General features: G+C 38.6%; 1 protein-coding gene across 3 annotated transcripts in view; it reads left to right on the top strand.

Moving 5' to 3' along the window:
- The window catches only part of fam189a1 (family with sequence similarity 189 member A1), a 126,019-nt gene that overhangs the window by 69,032 nt on the left and 30,491 nt on the right, over positions 1-26,496 (top strand). For 2 of the 3 annotated variants that reach the window (XM_079605127.1, XM_079605129.1), the window contains 3 exons: positions 10,711-10,821; positions 14,212-14,343; positions 19,951-20,058. In XM_079605127.1, the coding sequence (XP_079461253.1) occupies positions 10,711-10,821; positions 14,212-14,343; positions 19,951-20,058 (351 nt within the window). The remainder of the gene's footprint in view (positions 1-10,710; positions 10,822-14,211; positions 14,344-19,950; positions 20,059-26,496) is intronic. The other variant, XM_079605128.1, reaches the window with a different exon arrangement.

The raw sequence follows: 26,496 nt of genomic DNA, 5'->3' as shown, positions 1-26,496 counted from the left end.
AATGAACAACAGCATCTGCCGTGTTCAAGAGCCGATCTATATGATTGGCTCAGACAGACACTTTCTTCGTTCACAGTAACTGTCAGAGCAGAATGAGAGGCATCCATCATGCGCAAGTCAACTCTTCCTCTTGCTCATTACATTCAGTAGCAGAGTTATATTATAGTGTGTGTCCTTTTAGTGTTTGACATCTTCGTGTGTTCTGAGCAATTGTAAAGAACAAGCTTAACTGAAGCCCCTATAAAAGTCATGATGTGTTAATGGTGTGGTCATATATCTTACAGCCTTGAATCACATCGTCCTCTCGTGTACGGAGCCATGCAAAGGCAAGCAAACTCCAACCCGGACTACGTCATTTGCACTATAGCTTTTTCTGATATGGCTGTATTAATTATCTGACGTGATGCAGTTGCGGGTGAGAGAGAAAAAAGTGTTCCTGTAGATGTTCTCTAGCCCTAATGGCCATCATGAGCAGGCTGCAGCGCGGTTGGACCTCTGATGGCCATTAATGAGCCACCTGATTGAAACGCTGGAACAAAGGACAGTCTGATCTCTTCTATCATGTGGCGGTTTCTACCTCGCTGTACCTTTCTCTGTGTGTGTCTCTTTCAACCCTGGATGTCAGCAACATGGTGCAAGTAGAAGAAGGCATAATAGTGAAGCCTCATTACAGGCTGCTCTGCTTGAGCTCCATCCAGGGCCTTTTGTTTTGCTCTTTAGAGGTCAGGAACTGATTAAAAGTTGAAAAGTGTGGGTTAATCACTGACTGACCCCCTGTGAGCTGTTGTGGCCCTCAGTCTATTTTAATCAACGAGTCTTTAAGTTGGTGCGGTAGATTACTCCACCCAGAGTCCAGACATCTCTCTGCCTGTTTCACAGGCTTTTTTGCCCCATGTTGTGTTGTGTTGTAGTTTTATGTTTTTTCGTAATGCAGACTATAAAAATACCTGTAATTAAAATATATAATACAGCAGTAATTTGTTTTGATAATATAGTCATTGCATGCAGTTAGGTTTTTGTTTTATAGTGTTACAATTTATAAAATGTAACAGATTAACAGTCATTAAAGGATTAGTTCACTTCAGAATTAAAATTTCCTGATAATTTACTCACCCCGACGTCATCCAAGGTATTCATGTCTTTCTTTCTTAAGTCGAAAAGAAATTAAGGGTTTTGAGGAAAACATTTCAGGATTTTTCTCCATATAGTGGACAATGGTTATCAAGGGGTTGAAGGTCCAAATTGCAGTTTCAATGCAGCTTCAAAGAGTTCTACACGATCCCAGCCGAGGAATAAGGGGTCTAGCTAAACGATCGGTCATTTTCTTAAAACAAAAACAAAAAAAAACATTTATATACTTTTTTAACCACAAATGCATTTCTTGCACTAGCTGCGATTTGCCACACATTACGTAATCATGTTGAAACTTCACACGTGACGTAGGAGAAAGTACAGTAGTGTTTACAAAACGAACGTAAAACAATGATGTCGAGAACATTCAAAAAAAGTTTGCCCTACCGTACATTTTCCGCCTTCGACAGGTTACCGCCTGACCTTTCCAGCGTGATTACGTAATATGTGAAGTCGTGGACGTGCAAGACAAGCATTTGTGGTTAAAAAGTATATATATTATTTTTTTTTTTTTTTTTTTTTAATTACAGATCGTTTCGCTAGATAAGACCTTTATTCCACGGCTGGGATCGTGTAGAGCCCTTGAAGCTGCATTGAAACTGCAATTTGGACCTTCAAACTGTTGGTTCCCGTCCAAGTCCCCTATATGGAGAAAATGTGTTTTCCTCAAAAACCTTAATTTATTTTCGACTGAAGAAAGAAAGACATGAACATCTTGGATGACATGAGTGTGAGTAAATTATCAGGAAATTTTTTATTCTGGAGTGAACTACTCTTTTAACTGTAAGCTAGTGTTTCGTTTTCTAGTGTTTTGTTTTGTTGTATTGCTATCTGTAAAAAATTACCTGTAATTTACAAGATGTAACATTAATTTGTTATGATAAAATACTCAACGCATTCTTAGTATCTGTTGACTGTGAAAGTAGTTGCAACTAGTATAAGAATACTGTAGTTTTTCATGTTATTTATTAATAATCAAATCTATTCTACCATTTTGTTAAAGGCCTTTTTATGTGTCATTTTACCCAAACAGCTGCTAAATTTACTTTGACTCTTTGGAAACTCTCTAATTGGCCTTTCTCTGCCTCGTGTCTCAGAGAGGAACCTTGCCTGCCCTCAGCAGTCGTGGCCTATAGATCAGTCTGTTTATCATGACCCTCTCAGGGATTAGTAACTAACAGTAATAAATGAAGGTGTAAGCGATACCCACTCCTGGTGTTTAAGAAATTTCCCCCTGAATAGATCCAACGGCTGTGAATAACAGAACGCGGGGATTGCCGTGACTGCCTCTGCCCTTGGAGTCTTAACAATAACACCTCAAGGGTTTGTTTGGACGGTGCGAGCTAAGCGTCTGGTCAGGGTGGAGAAGTCACTTATGAGATATTTGCACTGAGACAGGACAAATGGGTGCTGCGCAGCTTTAATCAGATACGGCTGTGGCTGTGCATATTATACTTGCTGACAGACAAGGGTTTTCTACCATTCTTCTGACACGTAAATCACTGTAGTCCGTGGATCCCCCTGTTAATCTCCCGAATGTAAAGCAACCTCTAACCTTTCTCTTCTCTGTTTATCAAAGTCGCTATGAGAAAAGAGCAGAAAGTCAAGACCCACAATACAAAACACACACCATGTTTTCGTTTTACTGAAGGCTTGCTCACCCAGCCTGAATGTTAATTCTATCATACGCTTATGGGCTTTCATTGGCCATTCGTTCTGTCATTTTCACTTTTAGTTTAACAAGCCATAAAAACACTCTGAGACAGAATGCAAGAGATAAAATGAGGGAGACAGTAGAGGTCCAGACCTTTTTCCTCCCCAAGCGTGAAAACAATGACAGGAATGGTGACGCGAAATAGAGAGAACGTTTGAGAAAGAAAAAGAAGCGAGAGGAAGAACAGGTAAATGAATCCACCTTTGACTGTCAGTAGATTGATGTATGTTTCTCTGCCCTTAAGGTGAGTATTCTAGGATGTGGGAAAGTGATTTGGCAGGAGCCAAAACAAAATGGATGTCCTAGAAGTAAACAAACTCTAAGAAAGACAGAGAGAACGACAGCATCAAAACAACGCTGTCCCGATCTCATCCGGGCAGAGATAATTGAAAATAAATGATGTGTTGTCGCAGAGGTGCTGCAGACTAAATACTAATTTGTGCCGCAGAGGCGGGCAGGATGCTAAACCAGCATGTCAGCAGTGTGAACAGGCTGTAACCTCTCGGCTTCTCGTAGTTGCCGGTCTAATCTTTTTTTATCCATTAATTCAGCTAGGCCAATTTAGATGTTTGCGGATTTCACAGGTTAAGCTAGCTCTGAATCCACTTGTGTGAGCTCTGCCAATAATTGCTTATTTATCCCTTTTTGCTCCCTCTTTTCCGAAAGTCACAAGTCAAACGGAGGTTATTTGAGTATGTGTAGGGTCAGGAGACTATGTTTAAATTGGCTGTCAGTGTAGAAGTTTTTCTGAGAATGGAGTCATCTTCCCGAAATGAATAATCAACGGGGTCTACAATTCATGGACAAAGCTATCTGATAGCATTCCCATTTATCTCAATGGCATTTGCTTGACTGGCACGTCACCCATCAGGATTCTAAACTTATGAATAATCACTCTGAAGCTCAGAGGTTCATTTCTCCCCCAGAAAATGGTCAAAACATACCACTATAGTGAAATAATTGTGATTTTTACTAAATCAATTGTTTTTTAAGGAGAGAAATTGTATGTCATCTTCCAGCAGGGTGTAATTAGCCTATACCTACCAACTAAAACGTGACCGATATTAATGACATATCTGCAATTTTGTAGTATAAATGTAAAAATCAATTTCACAAATAGCTAACACAGCAGGAATGCCTTCAATCTCCTTCATGCAGCCAGCATACCCAGACTGTGATGGACACATTCGCTTTTTCTTTGGTATTCATGATGTGCTCTTGATACTACATGCTCCCTCCGCCACCATATAGCTAATGAGTGTAATGAGGAGCCGAATGGGAAAGACAGAGGATTGGCATGATGAAAGGTAATCCTCCATCAGCAGGGCAATTAGCAGCTGACATTAGACTGAGCTGAGAGCAGTGACGGGGTCTGAGACCTGCCCAACACCTCTGTTTATCAAACAGAGACAGAGATGTGCTTAGTGTAAGTCATCACCCTGTCTGCAAATTGATTGGGGTGATTTTTTCTTTCTTTCTTAGGTATTTGACATTGATAAATTGAGTCATGGGGGTGAGAGATAGCTAAGGACCTAGTGTGTTTACAGTTTGGTGAAGCATGTGGATTTTGTTTAGGAATGTGTCTCTTGGGGCTTTGTTTGGACATCTTTGAAGTCAATGATGAAGGGTTTCCTTTTTGCTAAATGTCCCTGCTCCAGAACTTTTCTTAGCTAGTGATGTTAGTTTTGCAGTCACGAGTTAGGCAACGTTGTAGATTGGATTTTAATTGTTAGGGACATTTTATTTAGTGTTCAGGAGCACAGGTATAAGTCATACATAAGGGTGAGTAAATAATGACAGCATTTTTTATTGTGGTGTGAATATCCCTTTAAATGATTTTGCTGATGTGTTTATGTGTGAATGAGAATTTTGTTGAAATTCCCATTCTAGCTAAACATGTTCTTCTAAAAAGCTGCTTTGATGCATTTGATAATCTGTATCTTGATGTCATGATACAACAAAGAACTATGGCAAAAAAAAACAAAAAAACACTGGCAAACCAGAGGCTTTGGTTTGCAACTCGAGCAACATTTCACTCATTTACACATTTCCTCAATTACACAGTACACAATTACACAGTACTCACTCATCTATGTAAAATAACCAAACAAACATCTCCACTGTTGATCAACTGTTCATGTCCAAATAATACACTGAAGTATAATGATTTTATAAAAATAAAAAAAGTCTTTAAAAGAATTTGAGGTGAACGCAGGTTTATGTTAGAGTGAACACATCAGGCTTAAACAAGCTTTTAACTGTTAATTTATTTTGGAAAGGGAAATACAATATGCTAATTTTGCACTTAGGTAGATTACATTTGATAATTACATGATTTCACAATTTAATCCTTTTTCAAATGTTGCTAGGAATTGTTCAGTAGTCTTTTGGTTTGGTAGTAACATGCCTCTACCATTCAAACCCAAATCTACACACATGGATGGAATAAAACTAATTGTGTTTGGAATTTGAATTTATGGCCTGATAAATGTAGCTTTTTGAAAATAAGCATAGAAGGTGTTAAAGGTCCCGTATCCCCTGAGGAGAAATAGTGCTCTGTTAAATGGGCTAAGTGTACGTTTTTGTAAGTCTTATTTGCGAGATTGCATCAGCCTATGTTCAAGGCAGTTAAACTCTCGGGAGCTTATTGAGCGGGAAATGCTTGACTGCTCCACTGCTGAACAGTGAGTTTGATAATATTAACTGATCCTACAATGGAGAAACTAGGTGCTGTTTTAGGATTAACACTGTTTTATAACTTTTTTTAACATGTAAATAAGACATCATAAATCACACCACATATGGACATGCACATGTTTTGCTTGGCGATGAAGATTGGCACTCTGCAGTTCACAGTGATACATCTCAGATTGTATACGTACATGTTGTTCTAAGAAAAACGTAAGGTAGTCCAAGTAGTGAAGAATGGGCAAATGCAAAAGAGAAAACACTGCTTTTGTGCATTAGAACAGGCCTTGTTATGAAATGATGAATTACTGTTGTTTATAATGTACATTCATTTGTGATATAACGGTGTCTTTGCAGCCTCTAATTTGTGTGCATAAATAAAATCGAAAATAAAAGCCATATAAAACCGTATTTGTCCCGTGTACGTAATAAAAAGTGTCCCTAGATACACAACACTGAATTGATGGTGCCGATGACAAACTATAATAAGCACCAGCTGTATCTCATCACAATCTGCCAGTTATTTTCTGTTTTAATGCCCGGCTCCTCTTGTTCAAACCATATATCTCTGGCTCAGAAGCTGCTGATATGAGGGGCGGGTGGTGTTGATTGGACGGTAGGTGGTTCTTTTGTCACAGTGAGCACAATCATCCATGTGTTTGTATCTCCACCAGGTGGTCCAAGAACAAATATGTTTGCTATTATTCAGCCCACATTCTAGCTCCAGGTTCTGGATCCCGATTTTGTTTTCTTTAAAACCTCTATATTAAATGTCTCTCAGCTTCTTGCTGTGGTCTTTCCAGTAGTTCATCTCACTAGACTTCCTCCCCCTATACCGGACCCTTTCAGCCAATAATGCTAAACCTAAATGCCAATACACAGCCATATTGACAGGTGTGAATTGTTTCATAGCTGAAGACCATTTGCGCCCAGCGCTGGCGTTTGTGAGTGGCATGTGCCAGACGACTCGTCGTACTGCTTGGGATGCAGGTGGCAGATGGGCTGTAATTAATGAGAACCTGTTAAACAGTGATATGTGAACCCACACGGTAATTAGAAAACAGCAGCATGGAGCCAGGCGAGGTAATTAGTCCATCAGGGCCTGGGCTCTCAGGAGTCAACACTCCTAAAGGAGATTTTAGCCAGACAGAGACAACTAACATGCAACATGCTTATTTAGAGTATTGAATGATTCAGCAAGTTATAATATCTTTAACGGTAACACTTTCCAATAGATCTTATAGGCGCCATATTGAATTTTACGCAGGTGTAAACGAGTCTGTAAGGGATGGACTTATAGTCTTTTCAATGGCATGTAATGTCAAAAGTCACAACTTTCAAAACTGTTTTTGACTAATAAAAGTCTTTTGGAAGATGTTTCGTCAACTGAACAATTGGTATGTTGTTACATCCCTCACTGCCTCGTTTTTTTATGCCTGTCAAACTATTTCATATAGCACTACCCTGACTATAATATATAATCCTGTCTATAATGTTCAATTTGTTAACATTAGTTAATGCATTAGGCCTCATGACTATAGTTTTTATAGCATTTATATTAATGTATTTTTAAAAATATTTTTGTATACAGTTATTATTATTTATATATAAAATATTAAATATAGTTAGTACATTTTTATAGTTATATGCACTACCGTTCAAATGTTCAAAAGTCTCTTATGATTATCAAGGCTGTATTTATTTGATAAAAAATACAATGAAAACAGTGGTATTGTGAAATATTATTGCCAATATATTTAAAATAACTGTTTTCTATTTATATCTTTAAATATAATTTATTCCTGTGATGACAAAGCTGAATTTTCAGCAACCATTACTCCAGTCTTCAGTGTCACATAATCCTTTCAGAAATCATTCTAATATGATATTTATTATTATTAGCACAGTAGAAAACAGTTGTCCTGCATTATGTTTTTGTGGAAACTGTTTTTCCAGGATTATTTGATGAATAGAAAGTTCAAAAGAACAGCATTTATTGATTTTTTTTTTTTTTTAAATGCTTTGCTGTCATTTTTTAATCATTTTAGTGTATCGTTGCTAAAATAAAGTAATTTATTTGGGGAAAAAAATCTTACTGACCCCAAACGTTTGCAAATGACTGCAGATATCATATTTATACAGTTAGTATGTAAGCTGCTGCTAAAGCAAAAGCCCAGGCAACCTGCAGAATGCCTGTGAACCAGTTGGAGAAGACAGCATGTTGCAATTAAAGTTAAAGATTGAATTTGAGTTGCAGGAGTAGATTCAAAGCATAGCAACTGAATTTGTCTTTTGATATTGCTCACTGCAAACTACAAAGCATTTGCTGAAAGAACCATTTTCCCTCCTCTGTACTACCAGCAGAGTAAATTAGAGATAGACAGGAATGGTGTGTTTCATTGGCTACGCTCAGCTTGCATTGAAAGGACGTCTGAAGAGTGGCCCATTAAGCTTTCCCTTATCACTCGTGTTCTGAATAACATCTTTTCAATTTTTGCTTTACAAAATCAGCCTCATTATTGCCTGCATTTTAACCTGGTCCTCAGCCATCATTTGTGCTGTAATGTGTTTTCTCTCTCTAAAGTGATGGAGATGTCACCTTCCCGCGTGAAGCTCGGGTTTGGTGTCATATTTGTCATCTTGTACAAGAAAAACATTCTAACATCGTTGTTGTTGTCAGTGATTAATTATGAAAATCCAGTTTCCCACAGCAAGCAACAACAAATGTGATGTGTGTAAATCACATTTTTTTAATCCTTTTTGGATGCATAGATTCCCACCCTGCCTATGCTCGTAACCTTTCAGTGTCCTTTGGTCTGCAAGACAGAACACAACCTAGTTCAGTCATTCAGCTGCAATGGATCACCATGTCATCTCTACTATGTCTGCACTTTATTAAGTGTGGAGGAAAGCAAGCGTGAGGTTTCCTGTGCGCCTGAGCCAAGGACCCTCACAGCCCCAGGACACTTGCGAACCTCCTCGTACATCAGCCTCTTAAATTTCCAGTTTGCTGGTAGCCTGACATTCATATCTCCCAGCATCCCTCACACCCCCCTCCCGCATATTGTAAGCGTTAATCTGCATCTATGTGACTCTAACTTTCACTTTCAACTCCTCTCACTCAATCTCTTTCTCTCTCCACTTGTCACATGTCTGGTATTGCAAGGTTAATGTCCCGTCAGGTAGAGGGCCTCATTAGTAAATGATCGTGTTGTGGAGGTAAGGCCGGTGCTGATATACGGCTCAGTGTCCTAGCCAGTCATCTGCCCGGGCTGGACCTGATGTTCTCCCACACACAAACTGTGATTTAAAGCAGACAGCATGTCCAACGTATTTCATCCTTCAGGACTGAAATCCCAGAAGTGTCAGCTCAGAAATAAAGAGAATTGTTTTTAATGGAGAGTTGGGAGAGAGGAACCAGGAGTTGCGGTTCTGCCAGCAGTGCAAAAAGAGGAAAAATGACCACGCTTGAGATCTATCAAGCGGCACGGGTCCGCATTGATAGGATGTGGGACGGGGGAATTACGCAAAGATTGGTTTCTCTAGCTGACCATATGTCACTGGCTGTGTATCAGCATGGCCTACTGAGGAATTGTGGGAGAGGTAGTATATCAACACCCAGAAAAAAATAGCCCAATGCTCTGAAGTGCACTTGTGTTATTCATTTATTCATGTGAGCTGTTAGGGGCCGTCTCTCACAGTAATGAGCCAGGGCTCAGATGGTGAGATCAGCGTTAATTGTTTTGGTTGAAGTCATTGATTATTGAGTGCTTTAATTATTAGTCACATCTGTTCCTTTTGCTTTCCCCATGGATGCTTAGTTCTGATCAATCATGTTCGATCTTTCACGCTCTTACGCCAAGTCCCATAAACCACAATTGGTTTATTTTTGGTCTGATAAACTAAACACACTCTGGTAATGATTAGACTTTGTAAATTGTCTTGCAAATAAACTAGATAGCAAGATTAGAAATCAGATAGTCTAAACACTGAAAAATGAAGAAGAAAGTGTAAGCAAGAGAGAGAGAGAGGGAGAGATCCTGCACCAATTTCCAGGGCTCCCATGGCCACGGAACACATTGTTGTGAAAAGTAGGAAAAATATCTTTAAAAGTCATAAATTCTGTAGTAAATATATCTTCTTTTATTTTTAGTTATGCTCAACTCTATCAAATCAACATTCATTATTATTATTTTAATTTCATAATATACATGTTTGGAGTAAAAAAAAAAAATTAATGATTTTATTTAGCAAGGATGCATTAAATTGATCAAAAGTGACATAATAACAAAGACATTTATAATGTTACCAAAGATTTATATCGTAACTAAATGCTGTTCTTTTAAACTTTCTATTCATCTATTCAAATAATCCTGAAAACAATTGGTCACTTGATTAGGGCTCAATTCTCCCTATTAACTATTAAATATGACTTTAAATATACTCCTAATTACTGTTTATTAATAGTTAGTAAGGTAGTTGTTAAGTTTAGGTATTATTGGGTAGTAGTAAATGGCCATGCAGAATAAGGCATTGATATGTTCTTTATAAGTACTAATAAACAACCAATATAGTAAAATGCATGCTAATAAGCAACTTGTTAATATTGAGAATTGGACCCTAAACTAAAGTGATACTAAAATTATTATCGTTTCCACAAAAAAGAATAAGCAGCACAACTGTTTTTTTTTTTACATTGATAATAAGAAATGTTTCTTGAGCAGCAATTCAGTATATTAGAATGATTTCTGAAGAACCATGTGACTGGAGTAATGATGCTGAAAATTCAGCTTTGACATCACAGGAATAAATTACATTTTCAAATATATTAAAATGGAAACATTTATTAAAAACTGTAATGGAATTTCACAATATTACTGTTTATATTGTATTTTTGATTTAAAAAATTCAGCCTTGGTGAGCATAAGATTAAAAAAAACACTTTGATATATCTTACCAACCCCAAACTTTTGTACGATAGTGTACATATTTCACAAATAACTGGAAAGGTCATGGACCGTTGGCCAATATGTGGGATCCCTGAATGTGGAATCCTTCTGCAAAGGCTGTTTAATGAGGTGAAAAATGGCATCCTACTGTTTTTTTGTTGATTAGGAGTCTTAAAATACCACGATAACCTCAGAAACTGACAGTCTGTTCCCTTTCTTTCTCCACAGATAACTTTCTTCATGCTGTTGTCTGCTGTGTGTGTGATGCTGAACCTCGCAGGAGCCATCCTTTCCTGTCAGAATGCCCAGTTGGTCAACTCTCTGGAGGACTGTCAGCTGGTGAGAGAGCCATGTCCTCAAACACATGTCTGAAATCACTTCTTTGTTGTAAAGGAAACGTTAAATGGATTCGTATGTCCAAACTGAAAATAGCTTAGTCCTAAACCTGTGTATTTTATCATCCTCTCAAAAGTAGCCTGTCACTAAAGAATCAATCCATTGAGCAATTACAGCTCCCAAGAGCATCGTTCATTAACACTATGCCCTTGTCAAGATTTCAGTGAAATTAGCTCAACATTAATTCGCTAAGGCAGAGAAAATGAGAGTGTCTGCCGGGACCCTTTTTTACGTCCTGTAAGATTCTTTTGGAGCAGAAATAAATATTAACACCCACCACCTTTGTCCTCATTAAAACGGGTGCCCGATCAGCAGCCGAAGCTCACAGGGATATTCTAGCAAAAAAAAACACAAATCATAATCATAACTTTTCTGGGGGGAATAAAGAGTGCAGCAGATGAGAGTGAATAGGAGTGGGTGAGCCTTCATAGTGAAAGTCAGTTCACGTAAATTAGCCATGCTAGTGCCGAATGTCCTGTCGCGAGATCCCTTTGCCTTTGCTAGAGAGGAAACAAATTCTTGAGACGTTGTTTGCATATGAGAACACATAATGAATGTTTATTTTACAGTTAAACTGAAAATGGTCTGTATGAAAGCTGCAAATTGAAGAGCTAAATCTATAGAACTAAAATGTAGAATCTAAAAAAAAAAATCTCTTTTATTTTATTATGGCAAAATCAGAATACCTCTAAATTGTTGTTTTTGATACTGGAGAATATCCTCAATGAATGCCACAGTATGTTTGTGTGCCGTCCATTGTGTTCTTTGAATGAAGGCTTATAAAGGAGATTAATAGAGCAGTCAGTCTTTGCTGTGCTTTCTATTGAGCTTGATTTATCAGCTCTACAGTGGGTCCAGTGCTGGCCCAGCACGGCATAACAGCTCAGCACGGCTTCCCCCATTTCTGTTATCCAGAACTGGACACCCCTCTCCAGCTCTAAGACCATTTATCCGCCTGGTGTGGAAGCAATAAATAACTAAATGATCAGTTGAGAAGTAGTATTCAAAATGGGTGGCAAATTCATTTATTATGAATTTCTTTAAATAAAACTTAGCACTAAATTGCTATGCTAGAAAAACAATTGCTAGAGTTAAGTGGAAGATCTTACAGCTATTAATTCTTCAACCATATCGCTGTGTACATTAATCACCAGGTAAGTCATATTTGTTTGTTTCAAACACAATTAAATGCATGACTGGCTTTCAGGTTATGGATGGAGGCTTTGAATTCATTTCAGCTTTTTTCTACTATCAGTGATCTGTTGTGTTTGTGGGTTTCATTTTCAACACAAGCTTCTGCTTTATACAATAAAATTACCATATTACCATATAAAAATTACCATATAATCTTTTACATTTTATTTTGAATGTGAATGCAGTATATGTTTATACAGTATTCATTAAAACATGAAAATTGACTTGAACGACATTAATGGCGTAGTGAGTAATTCAACCATGAGTTAAATAGTGAATTAGTTCAGCGATAATTAGAAGCTGAAATCGTATAGTAGGCAGTCAGTAAGAACACACATCACTTTTTTCTTTATAAATAATGATCAGATGTTTTTTTTAGATGAATGCACGGTGAGTGTTGATGGCTCTTTGAAACGGTACCTGAAAATGCTTTAATGATTCATCTCACAAAGGGTTGAGCACACACATCATGTGCCATGAGTTCAATAGATTGAACGTGTCACACAGATGAAATATTCAGGTGCTTTCAATCATTATGTCTACTGTGAAGTTTGATATGAAATCCTGCATTCATATAATCAAATATAAATGATCATACTTTTTCTCCCAGCAATCAAAAGAAGCTTAAATGGTGACGTGTGAAATGAGTGGGAACCTATTAAGGTTTATTTTAGTTTTTATTGTATTATATTAACCTTATTTTTCAGCAAGCAGAAGCAATACCAGGCATTTAAAGTTTCCCTCAATCAACAGAGAGCGGAGAGTTTTGTCTCACAAGATACTTATCTTAGAAACATATGAACCAATTAAATGGAGATGAAAAAAAAAAAAAAAAAAACTTTTATCCTCCCTTGTTTGGCTTATGCTACTCTGAGCAATGCCTGAACTTTGTATTTTGAGCACTTCTTGCGTTATTTTTGCCTCTTCACGATGACTCGCTTGCTGTAGTCCTCAGTTGTAAGTCGCTTTGGATAAAAGCGTCTGCTAAATGACTAAATGTAAATGTAAATGTGATCTTTCCATTGTCCTTTTCGTAAACAGGACCTTCATAATCCTCCAGTAATTCTCGATAATTGAACAAAACAAAACACTGCTTTAATCACCTATCGTCATGGAAACATGACATTGAGAACCCAGTGACGGTTCACACCTTGAGCTGTTGTGCTAAAACAGGTCAGGTGATTTTCCTTCCCTTTGTCTACCGCTTCAGACCAGGCTATAGACAGACTTCTGTCTCCAACAGTCTCTACTCTACCTGATTTAGGGATTAGCATGTCGGATTAAGCATCTCTCTTCTCTGCCTGCTGAACACTCGCCTCCTCAGAGACTTGATCCTGCCATGACTGAAATATTAATGAAGTTGTTTCCTCGATTCAATTAACCCCTGCTTGCAAAGTTCACACGTCGCTTTTGTGCAATATGGGTCAAATGGCGACTTCGTTTCAGTCTAACACAAAGCATTTATAATGCTGGACCACCATGTATGGGATTTATTAAGATCTTTCTTAACAAACATGAAGGGTTAGGCTAAAGCTGTTGGGTTCAAGAATATAGGAAGCCTATAAATGTTGCAATGTGGAAGACATAATGAATTAATTAATTGAATCTTATTTTTTCAATACAGTAATTTTCCACAAATATGCAGCAACTTTGTGTATGACACAGTAGAAACCATTTTGCAAATAAGGGGTTACAGACTAATATATTATTATACATTTATATTGAAAAAATGATTGAATTTAGGTAGTTTGTTCTTTTATAAATATGACGCTGTCTGATATTGCTGCCAGCTACAGTATTAATATGCCATCTATGGAAACTTCTAACTAACAAGTTTATTTTCAAAGGCATCTAAACAGCTGAATATTTCAAATGTGCCTCAAAATCAGTTTTTGTGAACATTTCTCTCCTGCTTCTTTCCAGCAGACAGAGAACTATATTTAATGTGTGCTGAACAAGTGTCATCACTGTAACGTGCTTATGAAGAAATTGAGTGCGCCACAGTTGTCCCTGGCCTGCCCTATTTACGTGTTTGTGTTTTCACCTTGAGCAGTCACACAATTCTATTGTCCATTTTATGCAGAAACAATCATTTGACTTGCATGAAACTGAAAACAGTTTGTTTCTGTCCTTCTGCAGATCAAATTTGACAGTGATGGTGTGTGTGTCTGCTGTGAGCTCGAGCACCTGAAATCCACCTGTAATAATCTGGGAGATACGCTTAAACTCAACCCGCTGAGGGACTGCAACACCATACGCCTCCGACTGAAGGTATGTGTGTCTGTGTGTGTGTGTGTGTGTGCGTGTGTGCGTGCGTGCTTGCGTGTGTGTTGTCATTGAGTCCCCATGAGTTAAACAAGCTTTTTTTGAAAAATGTAAAAATTCACAAAGTTTTCTGTAATGGGTAGGTTTTGGGGGTAGGGTTAATATAAGAATAAACATAAAAAAAGTAAAAGTAAAAAACAACAACAGTACCAGTAAAAAAAGTCAATAGAGAAAACCCTCAAAGATAGCGAAATGTGTGTGTGTTCATGTAGGTGTTTGTAACATGCTTGTATCTGTATCTGTTCACAAAGTAAAATATGATCAGTTTTGATGTTGGATGTTTGGGTGATACGATGTTTGAAATTGATTTCAGAACATTGTTAACATAGCCAGCTATTTTTCTTTATATTCTTTAAAGTCCCAGTGAACAGACTTTACTTCAGTCTTGTGACGTATTTCCTAGTGAAACGTAACATTGAACAGAGGGCAGGGTTTTACTTTAGCACTCCTCCTCTCCATCCTTCGCTCATAGCAGACTAGCGGTTTGAGGCGAGTGGTTAAGCGTTTTCAACCCAAGCCTTCAAACTGAAGTCATCAAAGAAGGAACGCCATTCCAGACCGGAAGCAAATGTTTAAAGATTACAAACACATTTTTTTCTGTGTATTAACTTGCACGGATTAATTGTTCACCACAAGACTAGAAATGTGTGCTAACAAAGTAAATGGGGTCCATTTTGATTCTATGACGACTTTAATAGCCTCTTCTATCAATTTGATATTCAAGTATTAACATTTTTTTTTCATTACATAGACTTTTTGATTGCCTCCAGTTAATGAATATTGGATCAGACAAGTAAATGAAGAGAAATAAATGCATTAGACATGTAAATGATTATTATTTTATAATCATGCATGTATTGTTTGAAAATCTCTAGTCTTCTTTAATTAGCCAGATTAAAAACTACCATCATCAATAATATTTATAATTAATAAAATGGGGGGTGTCTCTAGATAAAATAATGTGGTAACTTTTATCTATATTCCTTGACTAAAAGGGAGGTCCTGCATCTTTACAATGGACTTTATGCACAGCTGCACTACTTCCTGAACTTTAGCCAGCTCCTTTGTTTCCTGTCTTCCATTATTGGACAAACTGATTAATCCAGGTGTGCCTGACCAACAACAATAATCATCCACACCTGGATTAATCAGTTTGTCCAATAATGGCAGACAGGAAACAAAGGAGCTGGCTAAAGTTCAGGAAGTAGTGCAGCTGTGCATAAAGTCCATTAAGAGACCTTCTCACGTACTGTACTTTATTGTACTGTACTGTACTCATTACCATTCAAAAGTTTGGGGTCAGTAAGATTTTTTTAATATTTTCAATATGTTTGTTATTCTCACCCTGGCTATATATTAATTTGCTCACAAATACAGTAAAAACAGGTATTTCGTGAAATGTTATTACAATTTAAAATAATTGGTTTATATTTGTTTTTAATATATTGTAAAATGTAATTTATTCATGTGATGATGGCAAAGCTGAATTTTCAGCCAGTCTTCAGTGTCACATGCTGATCTGCTGCTCAAGAAACAATTCTTCTTATTATTATTATCAGTGTTGACAGACTGACCCCTAAACATGAAGTTTATACTGTGTAAAATTAAAGACTGGACTGTGGAGTAATAGCACATATGTGATGTGAATCTGTGATGTGAAATATGTATTGAGTGGTGCTAGTCTGCATTTGTAGTAGAAATGTGCAGATTCAGACCCAGGGGACGATGTAGAACTACGAGAGATAATGAGACCTCAATCTTCTCTGGCACCATTATACCTGTGGGTCCCTGCAGGAATGGCACTGTAAGTCACCTTAGATGAAAAATGATGAGTTTCAGTGTTACAAAGTGTTCATTTAGTCAGTTTAACATGGGTTGCATTGCGATCCTACAGTTTCTGATGCATTGTTTTTGTGGGAGTGTGATATTCTTATAGGGTATACGTAGAAAGAGATATTTGAATCATTAATGGGTTTGGTTTGTACTCTTGTTCTGCTGTTTGGCTTTGAATATTGTTTTTCAGTACCAATCATTTTTGCATTATATTTTTGAGGAATATATTCATAGAATATTGCACTTTTAGCTTGGAGAAGTATTTTTTGGCTCTGCTCCCATGCACATTTGCTGTGTTCCTTCAGGGATTTCTCCATTTTCAAACACTTTTTCATTTGACTTTTAGAGAGTATTTGAACCATTTAGCAGAGCAAGAATTACACGCTATTCCCTAAAACGCCTGCCTTATTGGACACGTCTCTTCACGTTGTACTGTGGATCTCTCTCTAATATGCAGATGAGACTCAGTCATCATTAGTTATGCATCTTCAATTAGCGCTCGCCGTTGGTTTCTTTTCCAGTGTCTAAGCAATTCACTCATGCTAGCCATGATCTCGGGGCTTTTGGCAGCTTTTGAAACGGGATGTGGTGATGTGAGGCTTCCACAAATTTGCTCGTACAAAGCATCCGCCACTCTTTATGAAATCAAGAAAAACACTTGCCTGTGAGTAATTGCTTATAAATGCTTGTAAACCTGCCTCATGAAACCATGATCAGTAGTGTGAAATCATGTAGAATTATTATAATACAGATTTTTATTTAATTTTATTTTTTACATGTATTCATAATTTTAATTACAAAAATGCACAGTACATCTTCTTTCCCTATACAGTGTTGTATTTGTAATGCCATCATAAACATAGGCCCGGTTTCACAGACAGGGCTTAGATTACGCTAGGATTTTTTTTTTTTTTTTTTGGAATAGTTTTAGTTTTAATTAACAATAACGTCACTATATGACTATTGATGGTTTATATTATACTGTATCTGTAGCACTTACTCAGGTGGCGTTATGAAACATAAATAAGATTTATACACTTTAATGCTATTACTGATGTCTGAAGGTTTCATGTCTTTTTATGGCCAGTCAGGTCAAATGAGATGGCTATAAAAGACCCTTAGTACAATTAATGTTATGGCTCATTGGCATATTCCACCATGTGACTCCCTCATTGTAAGGGTCCTTGGCTATATACCACTGGTGTGTTTCATATTGACAGCCTCGTTTTCCTTTAGGACTCGTTTGTATGGAGGTATAATACCTTGAGGTGTTTGTCACATAATGACGACCAGTGACTTGTCAGTACTATCATATCTGATGAAACCGATTGCAAGTTTGCTGTCCAGCAACTACTCAGATTACTGGTTTAGACCCTCATCAACATGTGAATGCAAGAAATGGTACCATGTTCCATCAGCTTTAAGAACTGCACGAATGTATTTTCAGAATGTAAGGTAGCATGTATTTTCATCATTCTTTTTCCCCCCCTTCTTGTCGTCAGGGGGACATGTGTTAAAATTGCTGGCTCAAAATGGGAAGAGCAGGTGTTTCTCAGTGGAGCTGACCTAGTACCTCTGTCAGATGTGCTGGACACAACTGCACAAGCGAGTTCTGCATCCTACTGGAGTTAGTCCAATCATAACATTAGCTTGTTGTATAGGTACATACCGTAGGTGGTCTTGATCTGTTTGATCACTGCTTTCTGCCACCGCTGCTGAATCTACAGCACGACAACAAACATAATATTTTACCCAGTGTGTGTTTAATGTCTGAATTGAATGTTGTGAGATAAAAACACGGTATATTGCAAAATAAAGGCTAGAAAATGCATCTCTATTGAGTCATGGGCTACATGCAAAGACAAATGTAATTGCGTGACAAGTGTGGTTCAATTGATGATTGTTCAAAAAGACTCCATTTGAATCAGTCTGATGAATAATAATTCATTACATTTATATAGCGCTTTTTCTCGGCACTCAAAGCGCTTTACATAGAAGGGGGGGATCTCCTCAACCACCACCAGTCACTGAATCTTTCACATAATTTACTCTTTGAATCAGTCAGATTGATTACTGAATCACTATCTGACACACTTACTGAACTGCCCGTTATTACTTTTTCATTAATGATGTCTGTTTTGAAATGTGTACTAGTGTACTAGAAGTGTACTGTTGTTAAACATTACCTTTTGAGTTTTTGTTTTTTCAATTAAATTATATATTGATATTTTAATTAAAAACTGAAAAAAAATGTATATAAAAGATAAAAATTGGACCAAGACAACTTCAAAAAATGCATTCGAGTCTCTTTTGTCCAGACACTTATTGTTTGCATTTGTATAAACACATCCCCTGCCTCCAAAGAAGAGGTCTTGGCCTTTTTAGGAGGTTAGATGATTGTACAGTCATGTAGAAGCGGTTAGGCCTGTCCGGTCCTCTTAGGATGGGCTCCTTTCACCTAAAGGGCTTGTGCACATTTAAGAATTCAGCGTTTTCCTTGAGGACATCACTGGGTCACATACATTCCATCTTGTCACAACGAGAGATCGGACAGGGCTCTGATAGCAGGTGTGTGTGATGAGCTGTCGTGAATACTGAATGTATTTAACATTTTGTGGATGCAGATCTACCACCCAGCTCAGTCTGGCAGAATTCTGAACAGTGCCAGTGACGTCCTTGAGTTTTTCTTTTAGCGATCTCTTTCTCTTGATGACTATAGCGGCTATACGCTCTTGCTTATGCTATTAAGTTATGCTATATGTATGTGTATCAATTCTTACAATCCCAAGATTCATTTACTTGTACTAAATACCTGCGTTTTCTTGCAATTCCTTGTGGGCTGCACACAGTACCAAAGCCCAACCAGTGTAGTTTTGATTCATGAACAAATTATTATTACTCTCTTGTGATTGTCCTTGTCCTTTATAGGTGGATGTATACATGTTATATAGACCCATTTAGTGGTGTTCATGAGGGGATAACTGAAGTGATCATGAGGTTATATCTTTTGTTTTTTTGCATAATTTTTCACATTGTTGGTAACATTTTTAAACTACTGTAATGAAATGCATTTAAAGTTAATTTAAAACGTCAGTTTTTGGTTGTTTATTATATCTGTTATATTAATGGCAGTTGAACTGCATAGTTTGGGCCATAATGAACATTTTTGTTTCGAAGTTTCAAGAAAGTTCCTGTATATTTACATCAAAAGCTGAAGCGAAACGGACATTGTAACTGAAATATACAGGAAATATAATATACTGAATAAGAATCTAATTGAATTGGAATGTGGTAATCAAATCAAATAGTCCTACTAGTCTTTGAATGGGAATCGATTTTTAAAGCTCCACAAGGACTTTCCCTGATTTCACCTTTTAGTTCAGCTTTTTGTGCTAATCTTTTGCAGAACGATGATGCCATGCAAAAGTCCCACTTTGGTGACACCATTATCCCTCTTATCCATTATGTCATAGCTACTCTCTTTCTCTCTCTCTTCCACACATTTGTTCTTTCATGACTGCCGTCTCTCTCACTCTGACAAACGGAACAGTAAATGTTCGTGCCAGCTTGAGGTTTTTCCCAACAAAACAATTGCCACTCTCGTTTATTTTCTCTTTCTCTCTCTCCTTTTATCATTCGCAGTCTCTTTCTCGTTGATTCTCACCTTCTTGTCCTCTCCCTTCTTATCCCTGTCTCTCCATTTTTCTCTCTGTCTCCCAGGAGCTGCTTTTCAGCGTGTGTGCACTGAATGTTATCTCCACCATTGTGTGTGCTCTGGCCACTGCCGTGTGCTGTATGCAAATGGTTTCTACTGATTTACTACAGATGGTAAGTGTGATCCATACCGCAATGTGTGTGCGTCTTTCTGAGTGTGTTAATGCACATTACATTTTCCCATTACATCATAATGGAAAGATCAGACAATTAAGACAATTGAACATGTAATAGTTTAATTAGCAAAATGTCAGAAAAAAAGTATATGGTCTATATTCATAGCCATCAAAAGAAATAAAGGCAATTTAATCAAATTTCATTAAGTGTACCTTATATTGAACTGCATTTTTTTTTTTACATTAAGCCCAGTTCAGAACAAAATAGCACAGTGGATTTGGTGGTATACAAAAACAAATGATTAAATATATCCTCTGACTACATCAGACATATACACTGAATGACATCTCATACTTCAAATTAACCCGTATGTTTCCCCTAGAGAAACTAGTGACCTGATTGCCTTGTGGATTAAGGAAATAATCAGTCTAGACATTAATGCTGATTTTTGGATCGTCCTATCCTACACATCAGGGCAAACCCTCCCCTAAATATGGAATGTTTTGTTTTTGCTCATGTTTTGAGTTGACCGAGAGTGGTCTTGAACTTTGTCAAATTAGTTGACGTTATTTAAAGTAAGGAAACCCATTGCCTTAGGAAAATTACAAAAGTCAATTTGAACCACAAATTTGTAAGTAAACTTATATTTTTCAATTTGTATGAAAACATCCCTAGTTCCTTTCTTAAGTTATACGTTTAAGTCAATTAATGTACTGACACCTAATGTATCACCATGGATACAACATCATGCAAAAAAAATGTATTTGGTTACTAATGGCATAATAAAAGTAACCTATTCTCAGGGACATTTGTCACCCATATTCTGCAACCAAAGTGTTACAGAAATTATTTGAGTTATGTTATGTTATTCAGCTCTTCTCTTATGAAAATAAAACAATGGCTTTTTTTAAGCCATTGATGCCGGAGTCTTCATCTCATCCGGTTGTACTTAATTTTAAGCATATTTTTCAAAAGTACTGTACTATTAATTTCTTAATATAATATTATAAAGCATATAATTGAATGAGGATGAGACCCCAGGCCCAGACGTTACAATTCTCCGTGGGAGAGAACTGTAGATCTGTCATCGCTCACATTTAGTTGATCTGTCTTTTTCAGCCAACCTTGTTTTATGTGAGAGAAAATAAACTTGTGGGACATAAAGTTTTAATATTCTTTAAGAGTGGGCTTTGTGCGCTTTATGGGCGCTGCAGTAAATTGCACAGCCTCATGGATGGCTGCAGCAGAGGCATGGGCACAGGGAGATGAATTGAGATGACTTATATTAGCATGGCTGCGCCTCTGTGAATCGCTAGAGCAGTTGTGGGATTAGTTTCGACTCAGGGCACAGAGTGGCAAAGCAAGAAATCACCACTGTTACCAGCTGCACAGTCCATGCACAAAGACAACAGATGCCCGAGGGCAGGGATGAGGTGAAGCACTGCATGGAGCTTTTCCCGTTGCAGCTGTATTAACTGATTTCATCATAACCTTATCATTTGTATTTTATCTCTACATACATTGGGTTGTTATTTAAAACCATGTAATGAAACGATACACATTCTGACGTTGTGATACTTATACTGCTGCCTGAACTTATCTGTCATTTACAGTCATTGCCTCCCTTAATGATGCTTAAGATCAGAGTGATGATTTCAGTATCTTCTGATTGATGAGGCTTCACATATACTAATAAGACATCAATAGGAAAGTGCATTGTCATCATAAAAAAAAAACGCTTTAAACCTATCATTGAACTCATAAGGAATGGCACAAAATGAGTTAGTCTTCCCATCTGAACTTTTCAACCGGCTGATTCATTACAGATCGGTGGAATGAAATTCACCCTGTTTAAAACACCAGAAGAGATTCACTATCTTATGCATGACGTCCACTACACTAGACAGAACTTTAAAAGCAATTTTCAAGGGATAGTTCACACAAAAATTAAACCATTTACTCACATCGTTCCAACGCTGAACCCGCTAGACTTTTATGTTCTGTTGAACACAAAACAAGACCTTTTAAAAACTTGGAAAGTAAATGATAGCGAAATTTTTATTTGTGGGTGAACAATTCCATTAGCCATTCAGACAGTGAGCTCACATCCAAATCACCATGATAACCTTTGACCCTCTCTCATAATTATGACTCTTTTCTTAATCATATGTTTTTCTATTTCTTACAACCTAAATTTTACATGGCTGACAAATTTAGATATGATTATATTCTTGCTTTGAAGTAAAAATTATTTTTTTCCTTTAATAATTCATGCATCAGAGGGTTAAATTGCATGAAATGAAACACTTTAGCCAAAGGGTCTCGATAGGGTGAGACATGGCTGTACTGTAGCTATCCTCACTGTACTCACATCCTTGCAAATGATCCAGACCTGAACTACTCTTTCCCCCTCCCAACTGACATCCTACTTTTAGTCTTCTTTGTTTTGAACACAATGAAAAATATAGCTGCAAGCAGCGATTACGGGCCCAAGCCGGTGGCACCGCCACCCTGGTGCCTTTAGTTACACTAAAGGCACCGGGCTGGCGCTGCCACCGGCTTGGGCCCTCCATCGCTGCTTGCAGCTATATTTATTTATATATATATATATAAAAAGCCGCCACCCCGTTGCCTTTCGGGTTCCTGTGCACGACGGGCAATAACGTAACCCCGCTTTGACTGTCGAGAAGAAGTCTGCTTTAGAGCTTGTATCAGTGTGAGTCTTTCTGCTCCCCTCCAAACACACACAGAAAAGGGGGGGGACTCACATTAGTTACATCCATGTGATCGCTCTCTTACAACAAACACGCTACTGAAGTTTCATCAAGATCAATAAATGTATTAAGACGTTATAACAGATCGTGTTTCTCTTTTCTCGCCATAATTTAGTTTCCTCGCCACGGCCAAACTGTTCGAGATATCAAAAATCCGTCAGCAATTTAGTATCCTCAATGTCTTGTCGTCAGGCTGACCGAGTTTGGTTGCGATTGGATGAATTTTCTAGAAAGAGTGTTTCAAATTCCAGGGGCATGCGTTTTCATACCACCCACAATAGCCGACTTCCTGTTGGGCTGGCGTAAAACTTAGAGCACGAAAGTTGTTCGGCCCGATGAGATCTAAATGTGTACCGAGTTTCATATTATTACATGCAAGCGTGTTTGATATACGGACAAGTGTTTGAATCCCATTCCAGGGGGCGCTGTCGAGCCCCCCTGCCACGCCCGGTTACCAGCTTCAGCCCGGCCCTGATGGCCGCGGGTTCTGACCTGTGTGCAAAATTTCAAGAGTTTTCGAGCACGTTAAGGGCCCCAAAAGTGCCCGAGATTTTGCACACAGCAGAGAAAGGGTTAAACTAAACTAGCCCCCCTCCTCACACACACACACACACACACACACACACACACACATACACATACACAGATCCCCCGTCCCCTCCCCACCCCACACAGACAGACACACACACACAGAATGGCAGAGAGACAGAGAGAGACAGAATTCACATTCAAACCACAATATCTGACTTTCTGTTGGTCGGAGCTAATGACTGTAAATTAGAAAGTTGTTCGGCTTGATAAGATCAATATACACGCTGAGTTTTGTAACTGTAGGTAAAACTATAACTAAGTTATAACACACTTTATGCATCCTTTTTTAATCATAAATTCGTTTCCTCGCCACGGCCAAACCGTTCGAGATATCAAAAATCCGTCCGCAATTTAGCATCCTCCATGTCTTGACTTCATGCACACCGAGTTTCGTGGTCATCGGATGAATTCTCTGGGAGAAGTGTTTCAAATGCCAGAACATGCGTTTCCATACAGCCCATAATAGCCGACTTCCTGTTGGACTGGCGTAAAACTTAGAGCACGAAAGTTGTTCGGCCCGATGAGATCTATATGTGTACCGAGTTTCATATTATTACATGCAAGCGTGTTTGATATATGGACATGTTTTTGAATCCCATTCCAGGGGGCGCTGCCGAGCCCCCCTGCCACGCCCGGGTACCAGCTTCAGTCGGGCCCTGATGGCCGCGGGTTCTGACATTTGTGCAAAGTTTCAAGAGTTTTTGAGCACGTTAAGGGCCCCAAAAGTGCCCGAGAAGTCCCACACAGCAGAGAAAGGGTTAAAATAAAGCCCCCCTCCTCTCTCACACACACAGACACTGAGAGAGACTGGCAAAATTCCCATTAAATCACATTCAAACCAAAATATCTGACTTTCTGTTGGTCGGAGCTAATGACTGTCAATTAGAAAGTTGTCCGGATTGGGGAGATAAATATAGATACCGATTTTTGTTACTGTAGGTAAAACTAATACCCCATTTTTGACTAAAGGTGGCGCTACTGAGCCCCTTACCACGCCCGTTTCTGAAACTGTGCACAAGTGTACTAGGCAATAAATGTAAAGTGTCTGTCGAGTTTCATGCAATTTGAAGTATGCTAAGAGTCTCAAAAACTTTAAAAAAGAATATTAAAGTTTGATGCGTTGCCATGGCGACAGTATTAAAGATATCAATAATCCTTTCACAGGTCTACATCTGCCGTGTGTTTACATTATACAGATGAAGTTTGAAGCAAATCGGTAAAAATAAGAGGGTGATTTCAAAGCATTTTGAAAGTGACACACTTCCTGCTGCCAGTTGGTGGCGCTATAACTTTGACTCACAATAGTCACATCCATGTGATCGGCCTCTTACAACAAACACACTGCTGAAGTTTCATCAAGATCAATTAATGTATGAGGATGTTATAACACACTTCCTGTTTCCAATATTCGCCATAAATTTGTTTCCTCGCCACGGCCAAACCGTTCGAGATATCAAAAATCCCCTCGCAATTTAGCATCCTCCATGTCTTGACTTCATGCACACCGAGTTTCGTGGTCATCGGATGAATTCTCTGGGAGAAGTGTTTCAAATGCCAGAACATGCGTTTCCATACAGCCCATAATAGCCGACTTCCTGTTGGACTGGCGTAAAACTTAGAGCACGAAAGTTGTTCGGCCCGATGAGATCTATATGTGTACCGAGTTTCATATTATTACATGCAAGCGTGTTTGATATATGGACATGTTTTTGAATCCCATTCCAGGGGGCGCTGCCGAGCCCCCCTGCCACGCCCGGGTCCCAGCTTCAGCGCGGCCCTAATGGCCGCGGGTTCTGACATTTGTGCAAAGTTTCAAGAGTTTTTGAGCACGTTAAGGCCCCCAAAAGTGCCCAAAAGGTAGTAAAATAATAATAAATATATATATATATATATATATATATATATATATATATATATATAAATATAGCTGCAAGCAGCGATTACGGGCCCAAGCCGGTGGCACCGCCACCCTGGTGCCTTTAGTTACACTAAAGGCACCGGGCTGGCGCTGCCACCGGCTTGGGCCCTCCATCGCTGCTTGCAGCTATATTTATATATATATATATATATATATATATATATATATATATATATATATATATATATATATAAAAAGCCGCCACCCCGTTGCCTTTCGGGTTCCTGTGCACGACAAGCAATAACGTAACCCCGCTTGACTGTCGAGAAGAAGTCTGCTTTAGAGCTTGCATCAGTGTGAGTTAGAGGATGGATACCCGACCCGAGCCCGACGGGACCCGCCGGTACCCGACGGGCCGGGCCGGGTTCGGACAGATATTTAGAAATGATGTTCGGGTTCGGGTCGGGCTCGGTCACATCAGCGCGATAAGGCATTGAACATTTTAAATTTAAAACAGCTTATGTAGGTAGCCGATGTGCCTGATGCTTTCACTTGATGCAAACGTTCGTTTTTGTGATTAAAATACATGTAAAATATTACCATAACATCCGTCTTCCTGTGTGCGGACATTTGTTTATGTAGCCGTGACAACGAAACGCGTGCATAATGTGTGCGCGCCAGGTGTTAAGAGCGCTTGTTGCTCCGCGCGCTGATGCGCTTGTCCTGTTGACATTTCCGATTGCCTTCCTACAGTTGCTTAATAAAAGCGGGCTTTCCACACAAAAAAACGTACAATTGTCATTAGTATGAGAAAAAAATGGGATTTTAACTGTCGGGCTCGGGTCGGGCTCGAACATAAATATCTTTATGCCTGTCGGGCTCGGGTCGGGTTCGGTTACTGCTCTGTCGGACGCGGGCCGGGCTCGGACTGAAAAATTTGGCCCGATCCGCACTCTAGTGTGAGTCTTTCTGCTCCCCTCCAAACACACACAGAAAAGGGGGGGGCTGTCTGTGTGTGTGCCCTCCCTCCCTCCCTCCCTCCCTCCCCACACACACACACACACACAGAGAATGGCAGGGGGAACTCTGTCAGAGAGAGACAAAACCACATTCAAACCAAAATATCTGACTTCCTGTTGGTCGGTGCTAATGACTGTAAACCAGAAAGTTGTCCGGCTCGATGTGCACAATATACATACCAAGTTTTGTGAC

This window comes from Phoxinus phoxinus, assembly GCF_949152265.1.
Source record: "Phoxinus phoxinus genome assembly, chromosome: 2".
NCBI classification, from domain to species: Eukaryota; Metazoa; Chordata; class Actinopteri; order Cypriniformes; family Leuciscidae; genus Phoxinus; species Phoxinus phoxinus.
The sequence above is the reverse complement of the archived record's forward strand: the minus strand, read 5'-3'. Positions and strand labels throughout refer to the sequence as shown.